The sequence below is a fragment of the Thalassophryne amazonica genome, chromosome 8, assembly GCF_902500255.1.
Source record: "Thalassophryne amazonica chromosome 8, fThaAma1.1, whole genome shotgun sequence".
Lineage (NCBI taxonomy): Eukaryota > Metazoa > Chordata > Actinopteri > Batrachoidiformes > Batrachoididae > Thalassophryne > Thalassophryne amazonica.
The window spans coordinates 8,440,063-8,460,042 of NC_047110.1; the positions used below are offsets into that span (position 1 = coordinate 8,440,063).

Here is a 19,980-nt window from a genome sequence, read left to right on the forward strand (position 1 = left end):
CTGACAATGATTACTGTCAGAGAATACCTTGCTGATGGTGGTTAGGGTTAGTAAATATCTCACTGATGGTGGTTAGGGTTTTTGAATACCTCACTGATGGTGATTAGTGTGGGTGAATACCTCACTGACAGCGTTTGGTATTAGTGAATACCTCACTGACAGTGATTAGGGTTTGTGAATAACTCACTAATGTGATTAGTGTTAGTGACCACCTCATTGACAGTGATTAGTGAAAGTGAATGCCTCACAGTTGGTGATTAGTGTTCATGAATATCTCACTGACTGTGATTAGGGTTCGTGGATACCTCACTGACAGTGATTAGTGTTTGTGAAAACCTCATTAGCAGTGATTAGGGTTAGAGAATACCTCACAGACAGTGATGAGGGTCAGTGAATACCTCACTGATGGTGATTAGTGCTCATGAATATTTCCCTGGCGGTTATTTGTGTTAGTGAATACCTCAATGACACTGTTTAGGGTTAGGGAATACCTCACTGATGGTGATTAGGTTTAGTGAATACCTCACTGACGGTGATTAGGGTTTGTGTGTGCCTCACTGATGGTGATTAGGGTTGGTGAATATCTCACTGACGGCAATTAGGTTTCGTGTGTAGCTCACTGATGGTGATTAGCGTTAGTGAATATTTCACTGATGGTAATTTGGGTTTGTGTGTACCTCACTGACGGTGATTAGGGTTAGTGAATATCTCACTGATGGTAATTAGGGTTTGTGTGTACCCCACTGACAGTGATTAGGGTTAGTGAATATCTCACTGACGGTGGTTAGGGTTAATGAATATCTCACTGACATTGTTTACGGTTCGTGAATACCTCACTGACAATGATTAGTGTTAGAGAAAACCTCACTGTTGGTGGTTCGAGTTTGTGAATACCTCACAGTCGATAATTAGGATGATTGAATACCTCACTGTTGGGGGTTAGGGTTAGTAAATATCTCACTGAATGGTGATTAGGGTTATTGAATACCTGACTGACGGTGATTAGGGTTAGTGAATATCTGACTGATGGTGGTTTGGGTTAGTAACTGTCTCACTGATGGTGGTTAGGGTTAGTGAATACCTCACTGATGGTTAGGGTTAATAAGTATCTCACTGATGGTCGTCAGGGTTACTGAATACCTCATAGTCAATAATTAGGGTTAGTGAATACCTCACTGATGGTGGTTAGGGTTAGTAAATATCTCACTGACAATGATTATTTTTAGAGAATACCTCACTGATGGTGGTTAGGGTTAGTGAATACCTCACTGATGGTGGTTGGGGTTTGTGAATACCTCACTGACTGTGTTTGGTGTTCATGAACACCTCACTGACAGTGATTAGGGTAAGTGAATTCTTCACAATTGGTGATTAGTGTTCCTGAATATCTCACAGACGGTGATGAGGGTGAGTGAATACCTCACAGACAGTGATGAGGGTGAGTGAATACCTCACAGACAGTGATGAGGGTGAGTGAATACCTCACTGACGGTGATTAGGGTGAGTGAATACTTCGCTGACTGTGATTAGGGTTCGTGAATACCTCATTAGCATTGATTAGGGTGAGTGAATACCTCACTGACGGTGATTAGTGTTCGTGAATACCTCATTCGAAGTGATTCGGGTCAGTGAATACCTCACTGACGGTGATTAGTGTTCGTGAATATTTTCCTGACGGTTATTTGTTTTAGTGAATACCTCACTGAGTGTTTAGGGTTAGTGAATACCTCACTGACTTTTGATTTGATTTTGATTTGATCATTAATTTAGTCCCCATGGGGGCAATTCAGGTGCAGTCAGCAGTAAAAATTACATTACATTCATAAAACCACATCATACAAATTCATAAAAAACATAAAAACACAGTAGAATAAATATACAAAACAAGAGCCCAGACGGTGATTAGGGTTCGTGTGTATCTCACCGACAGTGATTAGAGTTTGTGAATATCTCACTGATGGTAATTAGGGTTCGTGTATACCTCACCGACAGTGATTAGGGTTTGTGAATATCTCACTGATGGTAATAAGGGTTAGTGAATACTTCACTGACGGTGATTCTTGTTTGTGAATGCTTCACTGACGGTGATTAGTATTAATGAATACCTCACGGTGGTGTTTATGGTTAGTGAATATCTCAATTGATGGTAATTAGGGTTAGTGAATACCTCACTGACAGTGAACTCTGGGTCATTGGTTTTTCTCATGGTGTCATCAATGAAAGTTGTCATCAAATCTCTGACCAGGTTCAGATCACTGGCCCAAGCTTCCTGAAGACAACCAGGCAGACATGTTCTTAAAAATTACTGAAATTCATTTACAAAATTACATTTACACAGCTAAACAATACACTGAACAATCAGAAACCCGAAATATTACACATTATAACAGTCGCACACTTGTACACACAGCACACTCGTACATATCACTTTTACAAAACTAACTTTATTGATACAGATGATGGATGATACAGACACAAACACAAACAGCACTATAGCAAACATGGCTTCAAAGTTAATTCACACAAGAATAAAATACATTAATGTTTGCTTAATGTATTAATGTAACCTGATGCTGGCTCAGAACACTGGCGCTGGCACACAGATCTGGCAACTTGCTTCCAACGGATTGTTTGCTGTTGTGATGCTCTTCCACTTCCTACATCATCCTATTCGTTTCTCTTATTTTTGTTCAACACTTCTTTTGGTTTTTAAGTGTATCTACTCTGAATCTTATTGATCTACAGTCCTGCTTGTTGTGAATCACGAGTGGTTAGCTTTCGCTAGCGGTCAGCTTGCATTAGCCAGGTCGACTCCCCTCCCCACGTTGTTTCTTTTTTTTTTTTTTTTTTTTTTACTGTTTTTACCTGTCGAGTTCTGTTAGTTTTTCAGTGTCAATGCTATGAATTTTAGGTCATTATTTTACTACTGTGTAAATCGTAGTAGTGGCTAGCATTTTCGCTTGCGTTAGCTAGGTCGACCCCCAGCCCCCAATTTCTTTAATACTTCCGTTAGGTTTTCAGTGTAACTGCTGTGAATTTTAGCTCATTAATTTACTCCTGTGTGAATCTTAGGACTGGTTAGCATATTCGTTAGTGGCTAGCTTGCGCTTGCTTGGCTATACTCTTGAATTTTCTGGTGCACAAAGTACACTACTTTACACTTCACGTAAATCCTGCGTGATGCTGGCAGCTAGGGTGGCTCTTTTAGAGAGCCGTGTCCGTAAGCTAGAACAGCTTCATAGCTTAGTGGAGACAGATGTTACAGGTACTCCACACAAAGTTACTGTTGGGACGGCTTGCGGGCCCATTAGCATCAGCCTAGAAACTTCGGCTGCTGATGACAGCTTTTGGGCTGTGGTTAGCCGAAGAAAGTCATGTAGGGCTTGGTGCGCAGTTGCCAGCTCTAGGAAGAATTCTGGTGGACATAACTTCTTCTATTTATGGATGATGGAGGCCACTGTGCTCATTGGGACCTTCAAAGCAGCACAAATGTTTCTCTAACTTTCCCCAGATTTGTGCCTCGAGACAGTCCTGTCTCTGAGGTCTACAGACAATTCCTTTGACTTCATGCTTGGTTTGTGCTCTGACATGCACTGTGAACTGTGGGACCTTATATGTAGACAACTGTGTGCCTTTCAAAATCGTGTCCAATCAAAAGAATTTACACCAGGTTTTCTTCAATTAAGCTGTAGAAACATCTCAAGGATGATCAGTGGAAACAGGATGCACCTGAGCTCAATTTTGAGCTTCATGGTAAAAGCTGTGAATGCTGAAAGTGCATCCTGGAAAGTATTTGCAGCAATTCACGTTTTCCACATTTTGTTAAGGTACAGCCTTATTCCAAAATGGAGTAAATTCATTTTTTCCTTGAAATTATACACACAATACCCCATAATGACAATGTTAAAAAGTTTTTTTTTTGTTTTTTTTTTTTTAGATTTTTGCAAATTTAGGACATGTTTTATGCCTGTTGCAATACCACATTACATGAGGAATGGGCACAGGTGGTCTTAAACTGAGAACCTTCTATTTTGGAAGTGCACTGACCACTTGGCACAGCAGAACAACACCGCCACCACCTGTGTGTTGTGTGATATAGCTTCAGTCATTTGTTTACCTTCTGTTGGTAGATGAGAAAACGTTGGAAGTCATGGAGCAAAACGGTCGAAGCATCTGGCTTATCTGTGCTTCTAAATATGGGAAACAGCAAAGAGTCAGTTTTATCGTCAGATAACCAACATGAGATTGGACTGCTGGCATGCATTTTAAGCATTTTTCTTTATTTGCATCTCACATGCCTGGAACATCTGCACCCTCTCTTTTAGTTCATTCACACTTTATTTTCAGAAAATGCTTCTGGGGAGACTTAGCATGGCTAAAAAACTTCATGCAATTTACACACTGACCACATGTGCTGTCAAGGTGCACACTGCCTCTCACTTTAGCGTTCAGGGATTCAATGTCAACTCAACATTAAGCATTTCCTGTTTCAATGTCGACTGTGCACTGAATTCCTGTGAGATCTCCTCTTTCTCTTTTTTGAAATTTTATTTTCTTTTTTATATTGAGACAAACAAAAAGTTACACAAAAACCTTCCAGAGGACAAACATACCATCGCAAAAACAACATAACCTCTGCTGTAGCTCCAGGAAGTGTGCAACATTTGACTTTCCCTGTTTCACTGTGGACTCAAAATTTGGCACTTCCTGTTTGGGACTCCCTGTACCACGAGCGAGCTCATGCCGCTTCGCACGTCGCTTCGCACGTCGCTTCACACGTCGCTTCACACGTCGCTTCGTTCGTATTAGTATCACAGAAGTTTCTCCTACCTCTATGGACAAATGATACAGCATAAAAATTCTTTCATATTTTTGAAGACAGAGATATGTTCAGCTTTTTTTCACCTAGTGGACACGTGATTAAAGATATGCTGGTTGAAGACGTGTCAGTTTAAAATGGTTTCCACTGAAACCCCCATCCTCCGAAAGTTTTGTGCTGACCCTCCCACACTCCGCCTGGGGATTAGTCTCTCCCAACAAACAGCGTTACTTCTAATGTTTTCGGCTGCAATCACCGAAGCAGTTGCGAAAAGTGCCATTTTTTTTCGGCTCCCAGTGGAGAAGGGAAGATGAGGCAAATGGGAGAGGTCGTGTCAGTACATTTTAGCATACACACCTAGCCAGAGTAGCTGCGTTCTCTTGCCTGCACAACAGCCTTGACATGTTTGAGCTCCGGGTCATAAACAAACCGCTACACGTCCACTTTTCCTCACATCCTCACTTTTTCTTTGCATTTTCACTTCGTTAGCCGTGTAATTTGCCCAAAAATTGCCATGTTTCTGCTGGGGACAGATGAGGGCTGTCCCCAGATGTTGAAAAATTGCATCATATGCATCATATTTGACCCCTTTAGCGCCCGCCCTCAAATGAGACTGCGGTGCCCAATACATCTCCCCCAACCCGATCCGTCCCTGCAGACATCAGCAGATACAAGAAAAACATCAACTCACCCCAAGATGAAAGCACATGATTCCTTTTTGAACTCATCAAGGATCTGAGATTTAAACAATACAAATGAAATGTAACAAAAAGGCACACGAAACACACTTGTTGTGGTTTTCTCAAACAAAATGCAGTCATACTCACCTCGTTCTGTTCAAACATTAAGAGGTTGTACAACTTATGAAACTGCTCAAAATCCAGGTGGTCTTTCTTGGCTCCCACCTCCTGTCAGAGCACAGAATGAAAAGCAGCTGAAGACATTTTAATCTGCTTTGTTAGAAACAAACAAACAAAAAACTGAGACTAAATCCACAAAGGAATGGTAGAAGTAATGAGTGAAGAAGAAACCAAGTAGTGATGGTGAGGTCCACCAGCAAAACTTAATCACCCACCAAATACCACCCAAAGACATCAGTGCTTCATTCCTGCCTCCCAAAAGTTGACATTTGTATGCCAGAGTACACAACTAACAGTCTGCTCCGTCCAGTCACGAGGATCTTGGTGGAGAGGTTCCTGTGTGCTGAATCACAGTGAGGAAAATAGTGACAGTCCCTCACAATGCACCTAAGTCGGTTTATTTGCCACAAAGTCATTTCAATGGTAACCAAGGATTCTCCATCATTACCAAGTACCAAAGATATCTATTGTTAGATCCCCTCAAGATAAGAACACACGACTGTTATTGCCAAGGTCTAAGCCAAGGTCTGAGCATAAAAATAGGAAACAGAATGTGACCTTTTGACCTCTTAAAATAGGCCAAGGTTAGCCATCTTTGAACTTGTCCAAGGTCTGTGTCCCAAGAATGTTCCCTGTGAATTTGAAGACCCTGGCAGTAATAGGACTGGACTTATGGCGAGTACAGGGGGATGGACGGATGCAAAGTCTTTGCAGTGGGGATATTTTAACCTTGGGTAAAAATTAAGCATTCATCCTCCTGCAAAACCGTGAGAACATATCTGTCCACTCACAGGTCACTGTATACTTGGATGAATTTTTCAACAATTCTGTCATCATAAAAAGACACACTACTGAAATCTGGGTCCAGGGACCAGTCCAGTACGGCAGATTATTGTGCAAAACACTGTGGTTGTGGGGATCACAGTGGATGAGTGGTTAACACTGGTACCTCACAGCTAGAAGGTCAAGGCTTTGCTTACCACCTGGTCCTTTCTGTGTGGAGTTTGCATTTTCTCTCCCGTGTTTGTGTGGGTTCCCTCTGGGTGCTCCGGTATCCTCCCACTTCCAAAGACATGCAGGTTAGAAGAACTGGAAACTTTAAACTGTAAAAGGTGTACCCCCTACCACCCCTCGCCCTGTGACTGCCGGGATAAGCCCCAGTACCCCCATGACCCTTTATTAGAGTTAACCGGGCACTGAAGCTCCCTTTGTCATCACAGCAGATCCAACAGGCAGCAACGGCTCATGTTTTGCAAATTTCGTGGCCATTACCACGTTGGATAATATTTAAACTGGGTCTGCTCTGCCAGCTGATGTATGTATTTAAATGTATTTAAAAATCCCAGGACCTTCGCTATTGCTGCTCCTAAATTATGGAACAGCTTGCCATTGTCTGTGAGAGAGGCCCCTTCATTGCCCATTTTTAAAGTTTGTTTTAAACCCTGTTTGTCTCCATGGCTTTGTTAGTTTTGTCTACAAATCATGTGCAATAACAACTTGTTTACAAATTCCAGCACTAGTGGCACCTTATCACATCTAAACTCCACTGCACATACTGTAAATAAGATGCTCCTATTTTTTAATTACAATCATGTTTATATATATATATATATATATATATATATACACACACACACACAACCCCTGGCAAAAATTATGGAATCACTGGCCTCGGAGGATGTTCATTCAGTTGTTTAAGTTTGTATAAAAAAAAGCAGATCACAGACATGACACAAAACTAAAGTCATTTCAAATGGCAACTTTCTGGCTTTAAGAAACACTATAAGAAATAAGGAAAAAAAATTGTGGCAGTCAGTAACGGTTACTTTTTTAGACCAAGCAGAGGGAAAAAAATATGGAATCACTCAATTCTGAGGAAAAAATTATGGAATCATGAAAAACAAAAGAACGCTCCAACACATCACTAGTATTTTGTTGCACCACCTCTGGCTTTTATAACAGCTTGCAGTCTCTGAGGCATGGATTTAATGAGTGACACACAGTACTCTTCATCAATCTGGCTCCAACTTTCTCTGATTGCTGTTGCCAGATCAGCTTTGCAGGTTGGAGCCTTGTCATGGACCATTTTCTTCAACTTCCACCAAAGATTTTCAATTGGATTAAGATCCGGACTATTTGCAGGCCATGACATTGACCCTATGTGTCTTTTTGCAAGGAATGTTTTCACAGTTTTTGCTCTATGGCAAGATGCATTATCATCTTGAAAAATGATTTCATCATCCCCAAACATCCTTTCAATTGATGGGATAAGAAAAATATCCAAAATATCAACGTAAACTTGTGCATTTATTGATGAAATGACAGCCATCTCCCCAGTGCCTTTACCTGACATGCAGCCCCATATCAACAATGACTGTGGAAATTTACATGTTCTCTTCAGGCAGTCATCTTTATAAATCTCATTGGAACGGCACCAAACAAAAGTTCCAGCATCATCACCTTGCCCAATGCAGATTCGAGATTCATCACTGAATATGACTTTCATCCGGTCATCCACAGTCCACGATTGCTTTTCCTTAGCCCATTGTAACCTTGATTTTTTTCTGTTTAGGTGTTAATGATGGCTTTCGTTTAGCTTTTCTGTATGTAAATCCCATTTCCTTTAGGCGGTTTCTTACAGTTTGGTCACAGACGTTGACTCCAGTTTCCTCCCATTCGTTCCTCATTTGTTTTGTTGTGCATTTTCAATTTTTGAGACATATTGCTTTAAGTTTTCTGTCTTGACGCTTTGATGTCTTCCTTGGTCTACCAGTATGTTTGCCTTTAACAACCTTCCCATTTTGTTTGTATTTGGTCCAGAGTTTAGACACAGCTGACTGTGAACAACCAACATCTTTTGCAACATTGCGTGATGATTTACCCTCTTTTAAGAGTTTGATAATCCTCTCCTTTGTTTCAATTGACATCTCTCGTGTTGGAGCCATGATTCATGTCAGTCCACTTGGTGCAACAGCTCTCCAAGGTGTGATCACTCCTTTTTAGATGCAGACTAACGAGCAGATCTGATTTGATGCAGGTGTTAGTTTTGGGGATGAAAATTTACAGGGTGAGTCCATAATTTATTCCTCAGAATTGAGTGAGTCCATATTTTTTTCCCTCTGCTTGTCTGTGATCTGCTTTTTTTCTACAAAATTAAACAACTGAATGAACATCCTCAGAGGCCGGTGATTCCATAATTTTTGCCAGGGGTTGTGTATATACATATATATATATATATATATATATATATATACATATATACACACTCAACAAAAATATAAACGCAACACTTTTGGTTTTGCTCCCATTTTGTATGAGATGAACTCAAAGATCTAAAACTTTTTCCACATACACAATATCACCATTTCCCTCAAATATTGTTCACAAACCAGTCTAAATCTGTGACAGTGAGCACTTCTCCTTTGCTGAGATAATCCATCCCACCTCACAGGTGTGCCATATCAAGATGCTGATTAGTGCACAGGTGTGCCTTAGACTGCCCATAATAAAAGGCCACTCTGAAAGGTGCAGTTTTGTTTTATTTGGGGAGATACCAGTCAGTATCTGGTGTGACCACCATTTGCCTCATGCAGTGCAACACATCTCCTTCTCATAGAGTTGATCAGGTTGTCAACTGTGGCCTGTGGAATGTTGGTCCACTCCTCTTCAATGGGTGCTCAATGGGTGACATGTCCGGTGAGTATGCCGGCCATGCAAGAACTGGGACATTTTCAGCTTCCAAGAATTGTGTAGATCCTTGCAACATGGGGCCGTGCATTATCCTGCTACAACATGAGGTGATGTTCTTGGATGTATGGCACAACAATGGGCCTCAGGATCTCGTCACGGTATCTCTGTGCATTCAAAATGCCATCAATAAAATGCACCTGTGTTCTTCGTCCATAACAGACGCCTGCCACGACGCCACACACTCTGTCTGCCATCTGCCCTTAACAGTGTGAACTGGGATTCATCCGTGAAGAGAACACCTCTCCAACGTGCCAAATGCCAGCGAATGTGAGCATTTGCCACTCAAGTTGGTTCCGACGACGAACTGGAGTCAGGTCGAGACCCCGATGAGGACGACGAGCATGCAGATGAGCTTCCCTGAGACGGTTTCTGACAGTTTGTGCAGAAATTCTTTGGTTATGCAAACCGATTGTTTCAGCAGCTGTCCGAGTGGCTGGTCTCAGACGATCTTGGAGGTGAACATGCTGGATGTGGAGGTCCTGGGCTGGTGTGGTTACACGTGGTCTGCGGTTGTGAGGCTGGTTGGATGTACTGCCAAATTCTCTGAAACGCCTTTGGAGACGGCTTATGGTAGAGAAATGAACATTCTATACACGAGCAACAGCTCTGGTTGACATTCCTGCTGTCAGCATGCCAAATGCACGCTCCCTCAAATCTCGCGACATCTGTGGCATTGTGCTGTGTGATAAAACTGCACCTTTCAGAGTGGCCTTTTATTGTGGGCAGTCTAAGGCACACCTGTGCACTAATCATGGTGTCTAATCAGCATCTTGATATGGCACACCTGTGAGGTGGGATGGATTATCTCAGCAAAGGAGAAGTGCTCACTATCACATATTTAGACTGGTTTGTGAACAATATTTGAGGGAAATGGTGATATTGTGTATGTGGAAAAAGTTTTAGATCTTTGAGTTCATCTCATACAAAATGGGTGCAAAACCAAAAGTGTTGCATTTATATTTTTGTTGAATGTAATTCCCCTAGGACCTGACCTGATTTAGATGCTAAATATTCCTCTTCAAGTTTTTTTATTTTGTTTTCAATACTGGTTTGTTCTACTAATCGCTTCTTCTTCTCATGGCTAGAATATGATATTATTATCCCACGCATATATGCATTATAGGCATCCCATACGATTCTAGGGTCAGCATTATCATTAAAGTTTAAATAAGTGCCTATGTTCTTCAAGTACTTTGACAAAGTCTTCATTTAGAAGCAACAGTCTATTCAGCCTCCAGGAGACTGAACGATCGAACGATCTAAGTGGTTGCATTGCCAAGCTAACAGGAGCCTTATCAGACAATGCAATTGTCCCCATCTCTGATCTGTCAACTAAACAGACCAGATGGTCTGACAAAAATATGTAATCAATGCACGATGTTGTTGAGTGTGGAGTGAAAAGTGTAACTTTTCAATGAAGGATAAAAGTGCCTCCAAATAAATATTTTTAACTGCCCTAGCATTTTTAGACTGTGTATTTTGAGGAGAACACCTGTCCATAGCAGGATACAAGGAGCAATTAAAGTCACCTCCTATGAGTATATTTGGACAGTCCATCTCAGCAATTTGATTAAGAAGCACTGCAAAGAAATCTTCATCACTTACATTTGGGCCATATACGTTACCAAGCAAGCTTTCCTCCCCATAAAGATTATCCTTAATTATAATGACTCTACCATCTGTATCCTTAAATACATCTGCAACTGTAAATGGGAGCTTCTTGTGTATTAATATTATTACTCCTCTTTTGTTTGTTGAATATGATGAAAAATAGACTTGTCCAACCCTCTCCCTTAAATATTTTTTATGTTCCTCATCAGTGAGGTTTCTTGTAGAAACACTATTTGAGTCTTGTCCTTTCTTAAACTATTGAGGATAGCTTTACTTTTAACTGGTTTGTTAGAACCTTTTACATTCCATCTACAAACCATGATGCTGATTAAAAATGTTTAAAGTTACCATGTACTGTATTCAGACATACACGCCGAGCCTTACATTTGTCTTTGTGCTGTAAACAAACAGAAGGGTTCCAAGCAAGAACTAAACACACAGCTTGGACTAACCTGTAACGAAGAACTAACCCAAGTAACAGCAAGACAAGATTCTATAAAGTCGAGATGAAAGTGATCATTTAAAAAAAAGTAACAAACTCGTCATACCCTAAATCTGGAGTACAGCAGATGGGGGAGAAGGGTGGGAGGGGGTGTTCAATAATAATAAAAGAAAGAAAAGATGCCAAACATTCTCCCCTCTCTGGTCCAAAGTGTTTAACTGCCGTGAGTATAATAATAATGATAAACAAAACTTTTACACCGCAATGAAACATTAGTGAAGACAATTTAGCATCTTCACGTATAATAACGTAAAGAAGCTCACTTGAGATTGTATATTAAAGCAATAAGAATTGTTCTGTGAACATTTGCTCTCCTGTTAACTTCACCAATCTGTTCATTTGTTGACACGCATGTGCTCTGGATCCTGCGCGTGTGTGGGTCATATCAGTCACTTAGCAACTGTCTTAACAAAGTCATTGATTTCTTCAATGTCACAGAGGGATGTGGTGGTTCCGTTCTTACTGAAAATCTTAATCACTGCAGGGTACACAAATGCATACCTTATGCCAGCTGCACGTAGCTGTCAACGGGCACTTGCGGACTCCTGCCTCTTTTTGACGACTTCAGCAGACAAATCTTGGTAGAAGGAGACTCTCCAACCGTGCTCTTGTAATTCTCCTTTGTTTCTTGCCTCGTCAAGAATCTTTTGTTCATCAGTGTAGTTGTGTAGCTTCACAAGGACTGCACGCGGGCTGTCTCTGCCATTTCGCCCCACTTGAGGTCCCGTCCGATGGGCTCTTTCAATTTTCACCCGTGTTAGTTGCAGTCCAAGGCTTTTGGAATCTATTCCTCACAAAAAGACACCGGATCTCGACCTTCCGCACCTTCTTTCAAGCCTGTGATCTTAACATTCTGGCGCTTGTTTTGATTCTCGAAGCTGTTGAGTTTTTCCAAGGCTCGCTTAAGAGTTTTCTCCATGATATGTAGCTTCGGTGCATTTTCTGTCGATGCATCCTCCAGAACAGAAATGCACTGTTCAGCGGTGGCCATTCTCTGTGCCATGTTGTCAAACTTATCTGACAGTGCAGTTACCGGTTTAAGAATGGCATCTGGTTTCTTGTCCAGCATTTCCTCGATATTCTTGGTAACCTGCTCCACTATTGTGTCTTCCTTCTGGATGTTTGCTTCTTCATTATCACTCACTGTGCCCCCGGCCTCAATGTTGTCAGTCGCGGCCCCATCCTGGCCAGCATGGCTAGCTGCAGGAATGCTAAAGTTAGCACTGCCTTTCCGTCCTCCTCTCCTTCTTTTGGCCGCTCCAGAAGGTGCGAAAAAATTATCCAGAGACATGCTGAAGTTTAGTGCTGCAGTGTTACTAATTCAAATGGCAGATAGTGCTCTCAAATAATAGTAACGTAGAGCCAGAGAGGAGATGAAAAAAGTGCAACTACACCGCTGCACGCATCACATGACCGTGGGTTTTAATGGCTTAAGCCATGTTGAAAAGTTAACTCAAATGAACCTTCAGTCACATTTCACTGTTTATTCACCTGTGTCCTTTTAAAACAAAATATAATGAAAATGGTGGTGACATGAAAAAGCACATCCTGACTCCTCATTCCGCTGTCGACTGTCTGGAGCTTCTCCTTTTATCCTCCGTCCCTACGGTCCGGCTCGTTCCTCATAGACTGTGCCACTCTCTTCCAAGTCAGCTGTTTAATCTTCTCCATGAGTGTCTCTGGAGCTTTAGTTGTTTTCAACACGTATCCTCTCTTCCTCAGGTCCTCAGCCGTGTCTGCTGCCAAATCATAGGTGCAGTGTGCCTTCCCTATGTGCAGGTCAGGAAACTCTAACTGAAGTCCCTTGCGCAGTAGTTTTTCAGTGAAAGATGGTACTGTAGTTGCATTTTTCTCCTTGCCCTCACAAACTCCAAAGATACTTATGTTGTTCCGTCGGGAGCGGCTCTCCATGTCTGTTAGTCTTTTGTCCAGCTTCAGGTGTAGCTTTAGCATCTCTGTTACGTCACCTTCATCAGTTTGCAGTCTCTCCTCCGCTTATTCAATTCGCTTCTCGGTTTCATCCAGTTCTTGATAATTCATCTTTGATTGTCTCTAACTTTTCGTTGTTTTCCTGGCGAAATCCCCTCAGCTACTCGAGGATAGTTTGTAGATCGCCCATGTCTTTGATCTCGGCTAGAGCGCTAGTTTTTGCTTCTGAAGTCGGGTTAAAAAATATTGGGGTTTTTTTCGATTTTCTTTCAAAATAAATTGTTTATGGTGATATATGCCCCCTTAGTGTTTAACATTTAAAATGAAGACTTCAACTGGAAAGGAGCTAAAAGCAATTTATCCTTGCTTCGTTCTGAGCTCTCCTAGTGCGCTGCAATTGGAGTGATGTTCCACCGGAAGTTTCCACTAGTGTCCAATTGTAGAAATTTTTACCTTGGAAAAACATTTCAAGGTCAAAGTCCTGTTAGAAGTGGCTTTTCATAAGCTAAAATATAATACAAAATATAGATCCAAAGTTCTTTTCAATGTTCAAATCAAATATCTGCTAAGTCTGCAATACAGATCAGATGTGGATCAAACTAACTCTATTCATTCAGAGGGCCAGTTTGCACTTCATTGTCACAAATGAAAGTGATTGAGGCACTTTTGATTAAAATCAAATGCAAACTGTACACCAAATGGGCTTTTCAATATTAAATTCAAATGTCCACAAAATCCACAATCCAGATCCGATCCGGATCAAACCTTGTCTGGTGATAGTGAGCACATTCAAACATGAGACTGATTGGGGCATGTTTGATTAAGATATAATGTAAAATATACATTAAACTAGCATGTTGACCGTGGGGATCCACAGGCTCTAGACTGGGTAGTGTTTATAAAATAGGTAGTTGACATTTTTCAAGGGTTAAAGCAAAGCTTGTATAATGGTGTGCGAGTCCAGAATTTTTTTAGAACCTTAGACCTCAACAATTTTTAGAAAAGGAACTCAACCCTTTTATTCCATGTTCATTATGTATTTTTTTAAGTTAATTTACTGTCAATGTATTTAGAAATTGTTTAGGTTCTTGTTATCATATACACATTATTATTATTGTTATCATTATCACTGTTACATTACATTCTCATTGTTAAAAAACACAATAATAGCATAGTAATTTCTGATCATTCCCCTGTACAGTTAGATATGACTTTCCCGGATAGTGTTCTAAATCGACGCCCATGGCGTTTAGACCCTTAGTTGCTATCTTATAAACCATTTCGAGACTATATCTCAGACCAAATTGACTTCTTTATCGATACTAACAGTACGCCAGGTATGTGTTGTGCCACTATCTGGGACGCACTTAAAGTCTACCTCAGGGGGCAAATAATCTCATATGCAGCTCATAGGAAAAAAGAATGTAGTCATCACCTCACTGATTTATCTCAGCAAATTAAATGGTTAGATAGCAATTATGCCACCTCTTCAAATCCAGATTTGTATAAAGAACGACTGGTCCTTCAATCCGAATTTAACAATCTCTCCATTGAACAAGCTGAAAGATTATTATTGAAAACAAAGCAAACCTACTACGAGCATGGCGATAGGGCTGGTAGATTATTATCTCACCAACTCAGACAAATCTCTGCTGATCAAACAATAACTGAAATTCGCACGGCACAGGGAGTGTCTTCCAACCCCACAACTATAAATGAGCAATTTAAAGAGTTTTATACATCTCAAGATTCTACCAATCCATGTGAAATTCAGACCTTCTTTGAAAAACTCAAAATCCCGAAGATCAGTCCCGAAGACCAGACTATCATGGATGCCAAAATCTCAAGTGAGGAAATAACACATGCCATAAACTCTTTGCAAAATGGCAAATCACCTGGTCCAAATGGATTGCCGGTCGAATTTTATAAAACTTTTTCAGCTAAACTATCCCCTTTTCTGTGTAAACTTTTCGAAGAAATTCTTACCGTGCATAAATTACCTGACACTATGAATCAAGCTACTATCATTGTATTGCCTAAGAAAGGTAAGGACCCTCAAGAATGTAACTCTTATCGGCCAATAAGTCTGCTTTGTTGTGATTACAAAATTCTCACAAAAGTTATGTCCCAGCATCTTGAAACAGTGATGCCTAAAATAATTGACCCAGATCAATCAGGTTTTATATTAGGGAGACAGTCATTTTACAATATGTGTCGCTTGTTCAATGTGTTGTACTCCTCACACTCCACCCAACACCACGAGGTAGTCATTTCATTAGATGCTGAAAAGGCATTTGATCGGGTGGAGTGGCAATATTTATTCACAACGTTGAACAAATTTGGATTTGGCACAACTTTCATATCGTAGATTAAAACAATTTATTCAACACCATTGGCAGCAGTTCGCACCAATTCGGTGACATCAAATTATTTCCCACTGAGGCGTGGCACAAGACAGGGCTGTTGTCTGTCACCATTTCTTTTTGATCTCGCTATAGAGCCGCTGACCATTGCCTTGAGAATGGATGATAGGATTACTGGGGTGTCGAGATATGATAAGATACACAAAGTGTCGCTTTATGCAGACGACCTTTTATTATACGTGTCGAATCCTGGGCAAGCTATACCAGTTCTCATTGACATACTACGTACATACGGCAATATATCAGGGTACAAACTAAACTATTCTAAGAGTACTCTTTTCCCCATTAACGATTTGGCAAAAACAATAGATTTTAGTCCTTTCCCCTTTAATAAAGATGAACGATTCACATATTTTCAAAGTTTCAAAGTTACACACATGTACAAAGATCTTTATCAATATAATTTTAAAAACTTATTAGAACGCACCAAGCAAGATTTGTCACGATGGTCTACACTACCCACTTCTTTGGCCGGAAGAGTGAATACAGTTAAGATGACAGTCTTACCACGTTTTCTGTATTTATTTCAAATGGTTCCATTTTTTTTTACCCAAGTCTATGTTTAAGGAGATAGACACCATGATTTCAACTTTTATATGGAACAATTCTGCCCCAGGAATGAAGAAAATGTTTTTGGAGGTGCCCAAACCAGCAGGAGGTCTGGGCTTGCCCTGTTTCTTAAAGTACTATTGGGCTGCAAATATAAGTAAAATAATATACTGGATATCCACGTAGAGCAGTAGTCAGGGCCCAGTTTGGGCCAACATGGAGCTGTCTGGCAACCCAGGAATTTATCCTATTTCTTTATTAAGTTCTGAGATTCCTACGTGTCCACAACCTCAGATCCCTAATCCGGTTGTCAAGCACTCTTTAAAAATATGGTTTCAGTTTAGGAAGCATTTCCGTATCAAACAGCTATGCTCTTTTTCTCCTCTGGTAAATAATCATTTCTTCCGGCCGTCTCAAATTGATTCTGCATTTCAAATCTGGCATAACAACGGCCTAGTCTTTTTTAAAGACCTTTTTAGTAACAGAGTGTTGATGTCATTCGAAATATTACAAAGGAAATACAATATCCCAACTCTCATTTTTTTAGATTTTTACAAATTAGGAGTTTCGTCAATAAATATTTTAATCCTTTGGGCCCACCATCTAAGAATGTCATAGATGACATATTAAACTTGAACCCCTACACGAAAGGTAATATATCAAAAATTTACAACATGATTCAGAATATTCACCCACCCTCCTGGAATAAAACCAAATTAGCATGGGAAAAGGATTTAAACATTGTGCTCTCCAGTCTGACCTGGCAAAGTTGTTTGAAATGTATCCATACTTCCTCTGTCTGCATTAGACAATGTCTGATTCAGTTCAAAGTATTGCATCGCCTTCATTATTCGAATGACAAACTTTCAAAAATTTATCCCAATGTCAATCCGGCGTGTTTAAGGTGTCATCAGGTTCCAGCTACTACGGGACACATGTTCTGGCATTGTCAATCACTGAAAGGGTTCTGGAATAACATTTGTGATGTCATTTCATATATGTATCGGAAAAAAGTGATACCTTCTCCATATATCTGCATTTTTGGAGTTCCCCCTGTTGTGTGGGCCGCTGAAGAGGAGGTACTGCTGGCCCACCACCAGAAGGCGTCCTGCCTGAAGTGCGGGCTTCAGGCACGTGAGGGCGCCGGAGCAACCGGGAGTGGCAGCTGTCACTCATCAACAACACCAGCTGTCACTCATCATCATCATCCACACCTCCATAAGAGCCGGGCAGCATCTTCACCTCACTGCCGAGAAATCGTCTACCGAACAAGTAAACGTCTCAGCCTTTTTGGTGCCATACAGTGGTAACGTCTTTACTTCTGTACGGACTGACATTAATTCTGAGTTTGCAGACTCTGTTTAGTGTGACTTCAGGATCTGTACGAGCTCCGTGAGAGGTGGAGGTCCTTTCCACCTTTATGTTGAACTGTTTGCTGGGTGTTCACGCACCCACCATCACCTGTCTGTTCTTCCTGCCAGCAGTACCCGATCTGACAGCCGGAGGCAGTGGCCAGCTGGGGACCCAGCGCTTGGTGGCTCCAGGATTGCTTCAGGTCCGGTGGAGTGGAAGGCGTGTGGGATCCGGCTCTTTTCTGGACGGGTGTCTTCTATCCTCGAGCCTGCTCACACATCACCGTAACTTATTTGACTGTTGATCTCAATTGTGTTGTCTGTTGCTCTGTTGTGCACATTCATAACATTAAATTGTTATATTTGGCTTATTCCATTGTCCGTTCATTTGCGCCCCCTGTTGTGGGTCCGTGTTCCTACACTTTTCACAACACCCTCACCTGAGATTTCTATTTCTAGGTCACAAGCAAGTGTTATATCTTTTTCTTTTTCAGTGGAAATCAGCTAAACCTCCGCTATTTGATGGCTGGATTAAGGAAATGCTCGCTATGCTAGAAAAATTGAAATATTGCAGAACTAATTGCCCTGAGAAATTCTGGGTGGTTTGGTCTCCCTTTTTTGACTATATAAAAACATATACCAAATTGATACCTCCTTTTTGTTAGAATACAAGATGTGATACAGATATGATGGAGCAGGTCTCGCCCTTTTTTCCCCCGCTGTTTAATTTGCTTATTTATTTCTTATTGTTTATTTTCTTTATTTTTATCTTTATTTATTTTACTTATTTATTTAAAAAAAAATTGGGGGGGGGGGGGGTGGTTGCTGAATGTGTTGTTCATTTTTGCTTGTTGTTTGTGGTGAAATGAAGATATAAAGTTATAAAAAAAAAACACACAATAATTCAATAATATTAACAACAAAGTGAAATCAACATGAACCACAATAACAACATTTAAAACCCCAAAACCACAAACTCCCATGGTGCATTGCAGCACAATGTCCATTGTTTACTGGTTAGCTATAACAGAAAGAAATGCTGTTGTCTACTTCCGACTTTCCCGCGTATGTGTACTCAGACTCAGACTCACTTTTATTGTCACTCGACCCTTACAGGCAGAATGAAATGCAGTTTCTCCAGGTCTTGGTGTAGTTAACTGGGACAATTTTTTTTTAACCTAACCTATTGTATAAACTTTTGCAATATAAATTTTTGCAATGTGCAACATGTGCACCCCTGTGGCCATAGAATATATATACAAGCTAGACTGTAACAAAGTATGGACTGGTAGGCAGAAAACTCCAGACTCCAAGCAGATGTGCTGAGAATACGCACGGGAAGATGACTTCAGATTACTTGCCAACTCTTGATCCTGAAGATCAATCATGAGAAATTAAATCATGAAGATGACAACTATGAAGGCTTCCAAGTGTTTGGAGGCGCACAGTTATTTTATCAGTGGCCACGTGAGGGGATGCAGCCTGTTGCTGCACATGTTGATGTCTGTCTGAGCTCTTTCTGCTGTCTGGTTCTGTCTCTGTGGGCTGAGTACAGCAGCTGGACGTACTTTGACGTTGAGGGACTTTTTAAACGCAGTCCAAAAAGACAATCATGCCGGTGTGTGCATCCATGCATCAGGCTGCAGTTCACCGTTGTTACAGAGTCACTAAATGTAGCAGTTCTGCATGTGAACCCAGTGCAAGATAGAAAAAATGAATGAAAAGCAATGAGTCAATGATTTCTCTTTGACAAAAAAAAAAAGACGCCACAGTGAGGCGTCCGCTTTAATTATATACACTAGCACGTTGATTATATACACCTGTGTGGATCACATGACTTATTTAAAGTGCAATTACTACAACTTTAAAATCCCAAAGCAATGATTATAACAACAATGTAAGGTTTCATACTGTGCAAAAGTCTCAAAAACTTCCCCAGGACATTATACAAAGATAAGGTCCCTAACATGGTCTCAGAACCCAAATTTAACTTTCATATTTTTAATTCAAATGCGCATATTGAATTGATTAAATTGATCAACTTTCCAAGGACTAGAATCAATGCTTGATAAAAAAAACACTCCCATGCAGCAAATTAATTGCTCACAGATACTTCTCCACGTAGATGTTTTTAATTCAAACTTGATCCTGCTGCAAATTTGAATTAACCTTAAATACATACATG

At 40.7% G+C, this 19,980-nt stretch overlaps 1 protein-coding gene across 3 annotated transcripts in view; it reads right to left on the bottom strand.

Moving 5' to 3' along the window:
• The window catches only part of plcg2 (phospholipase C, gamma 2), a 223,001-nt gene that overhangs the window by 131,614 nt on the left and 71,407 nt on the right, over positions 1-19,980 (bottom strand). For all 3 annotated transcript variants that reach the window (XM_034175720.1, XM_034175722.1, XM_034175721.1), the window contains 4 exons: positions 5,647-5,727; positions 5,511-5,554; positions 4,118-4,190; positions 2,168-2,269 (listed from right to left, as the gene is read on the bottom strand). In XM_034175720.1, the coding sequence (XP_034031611.1) occupies positions 2,168-2,269; positions 4,118-4,190; positions 5,511-5,554; positions 5,647-5,727 (300 nt within the window). The remainder of the gene's footprint in view (positions 1-2,167; positions 2,270-4,117; positions 4,191-5,510; positions 5,555-5,646; positions 5,728-19,980) is intronic.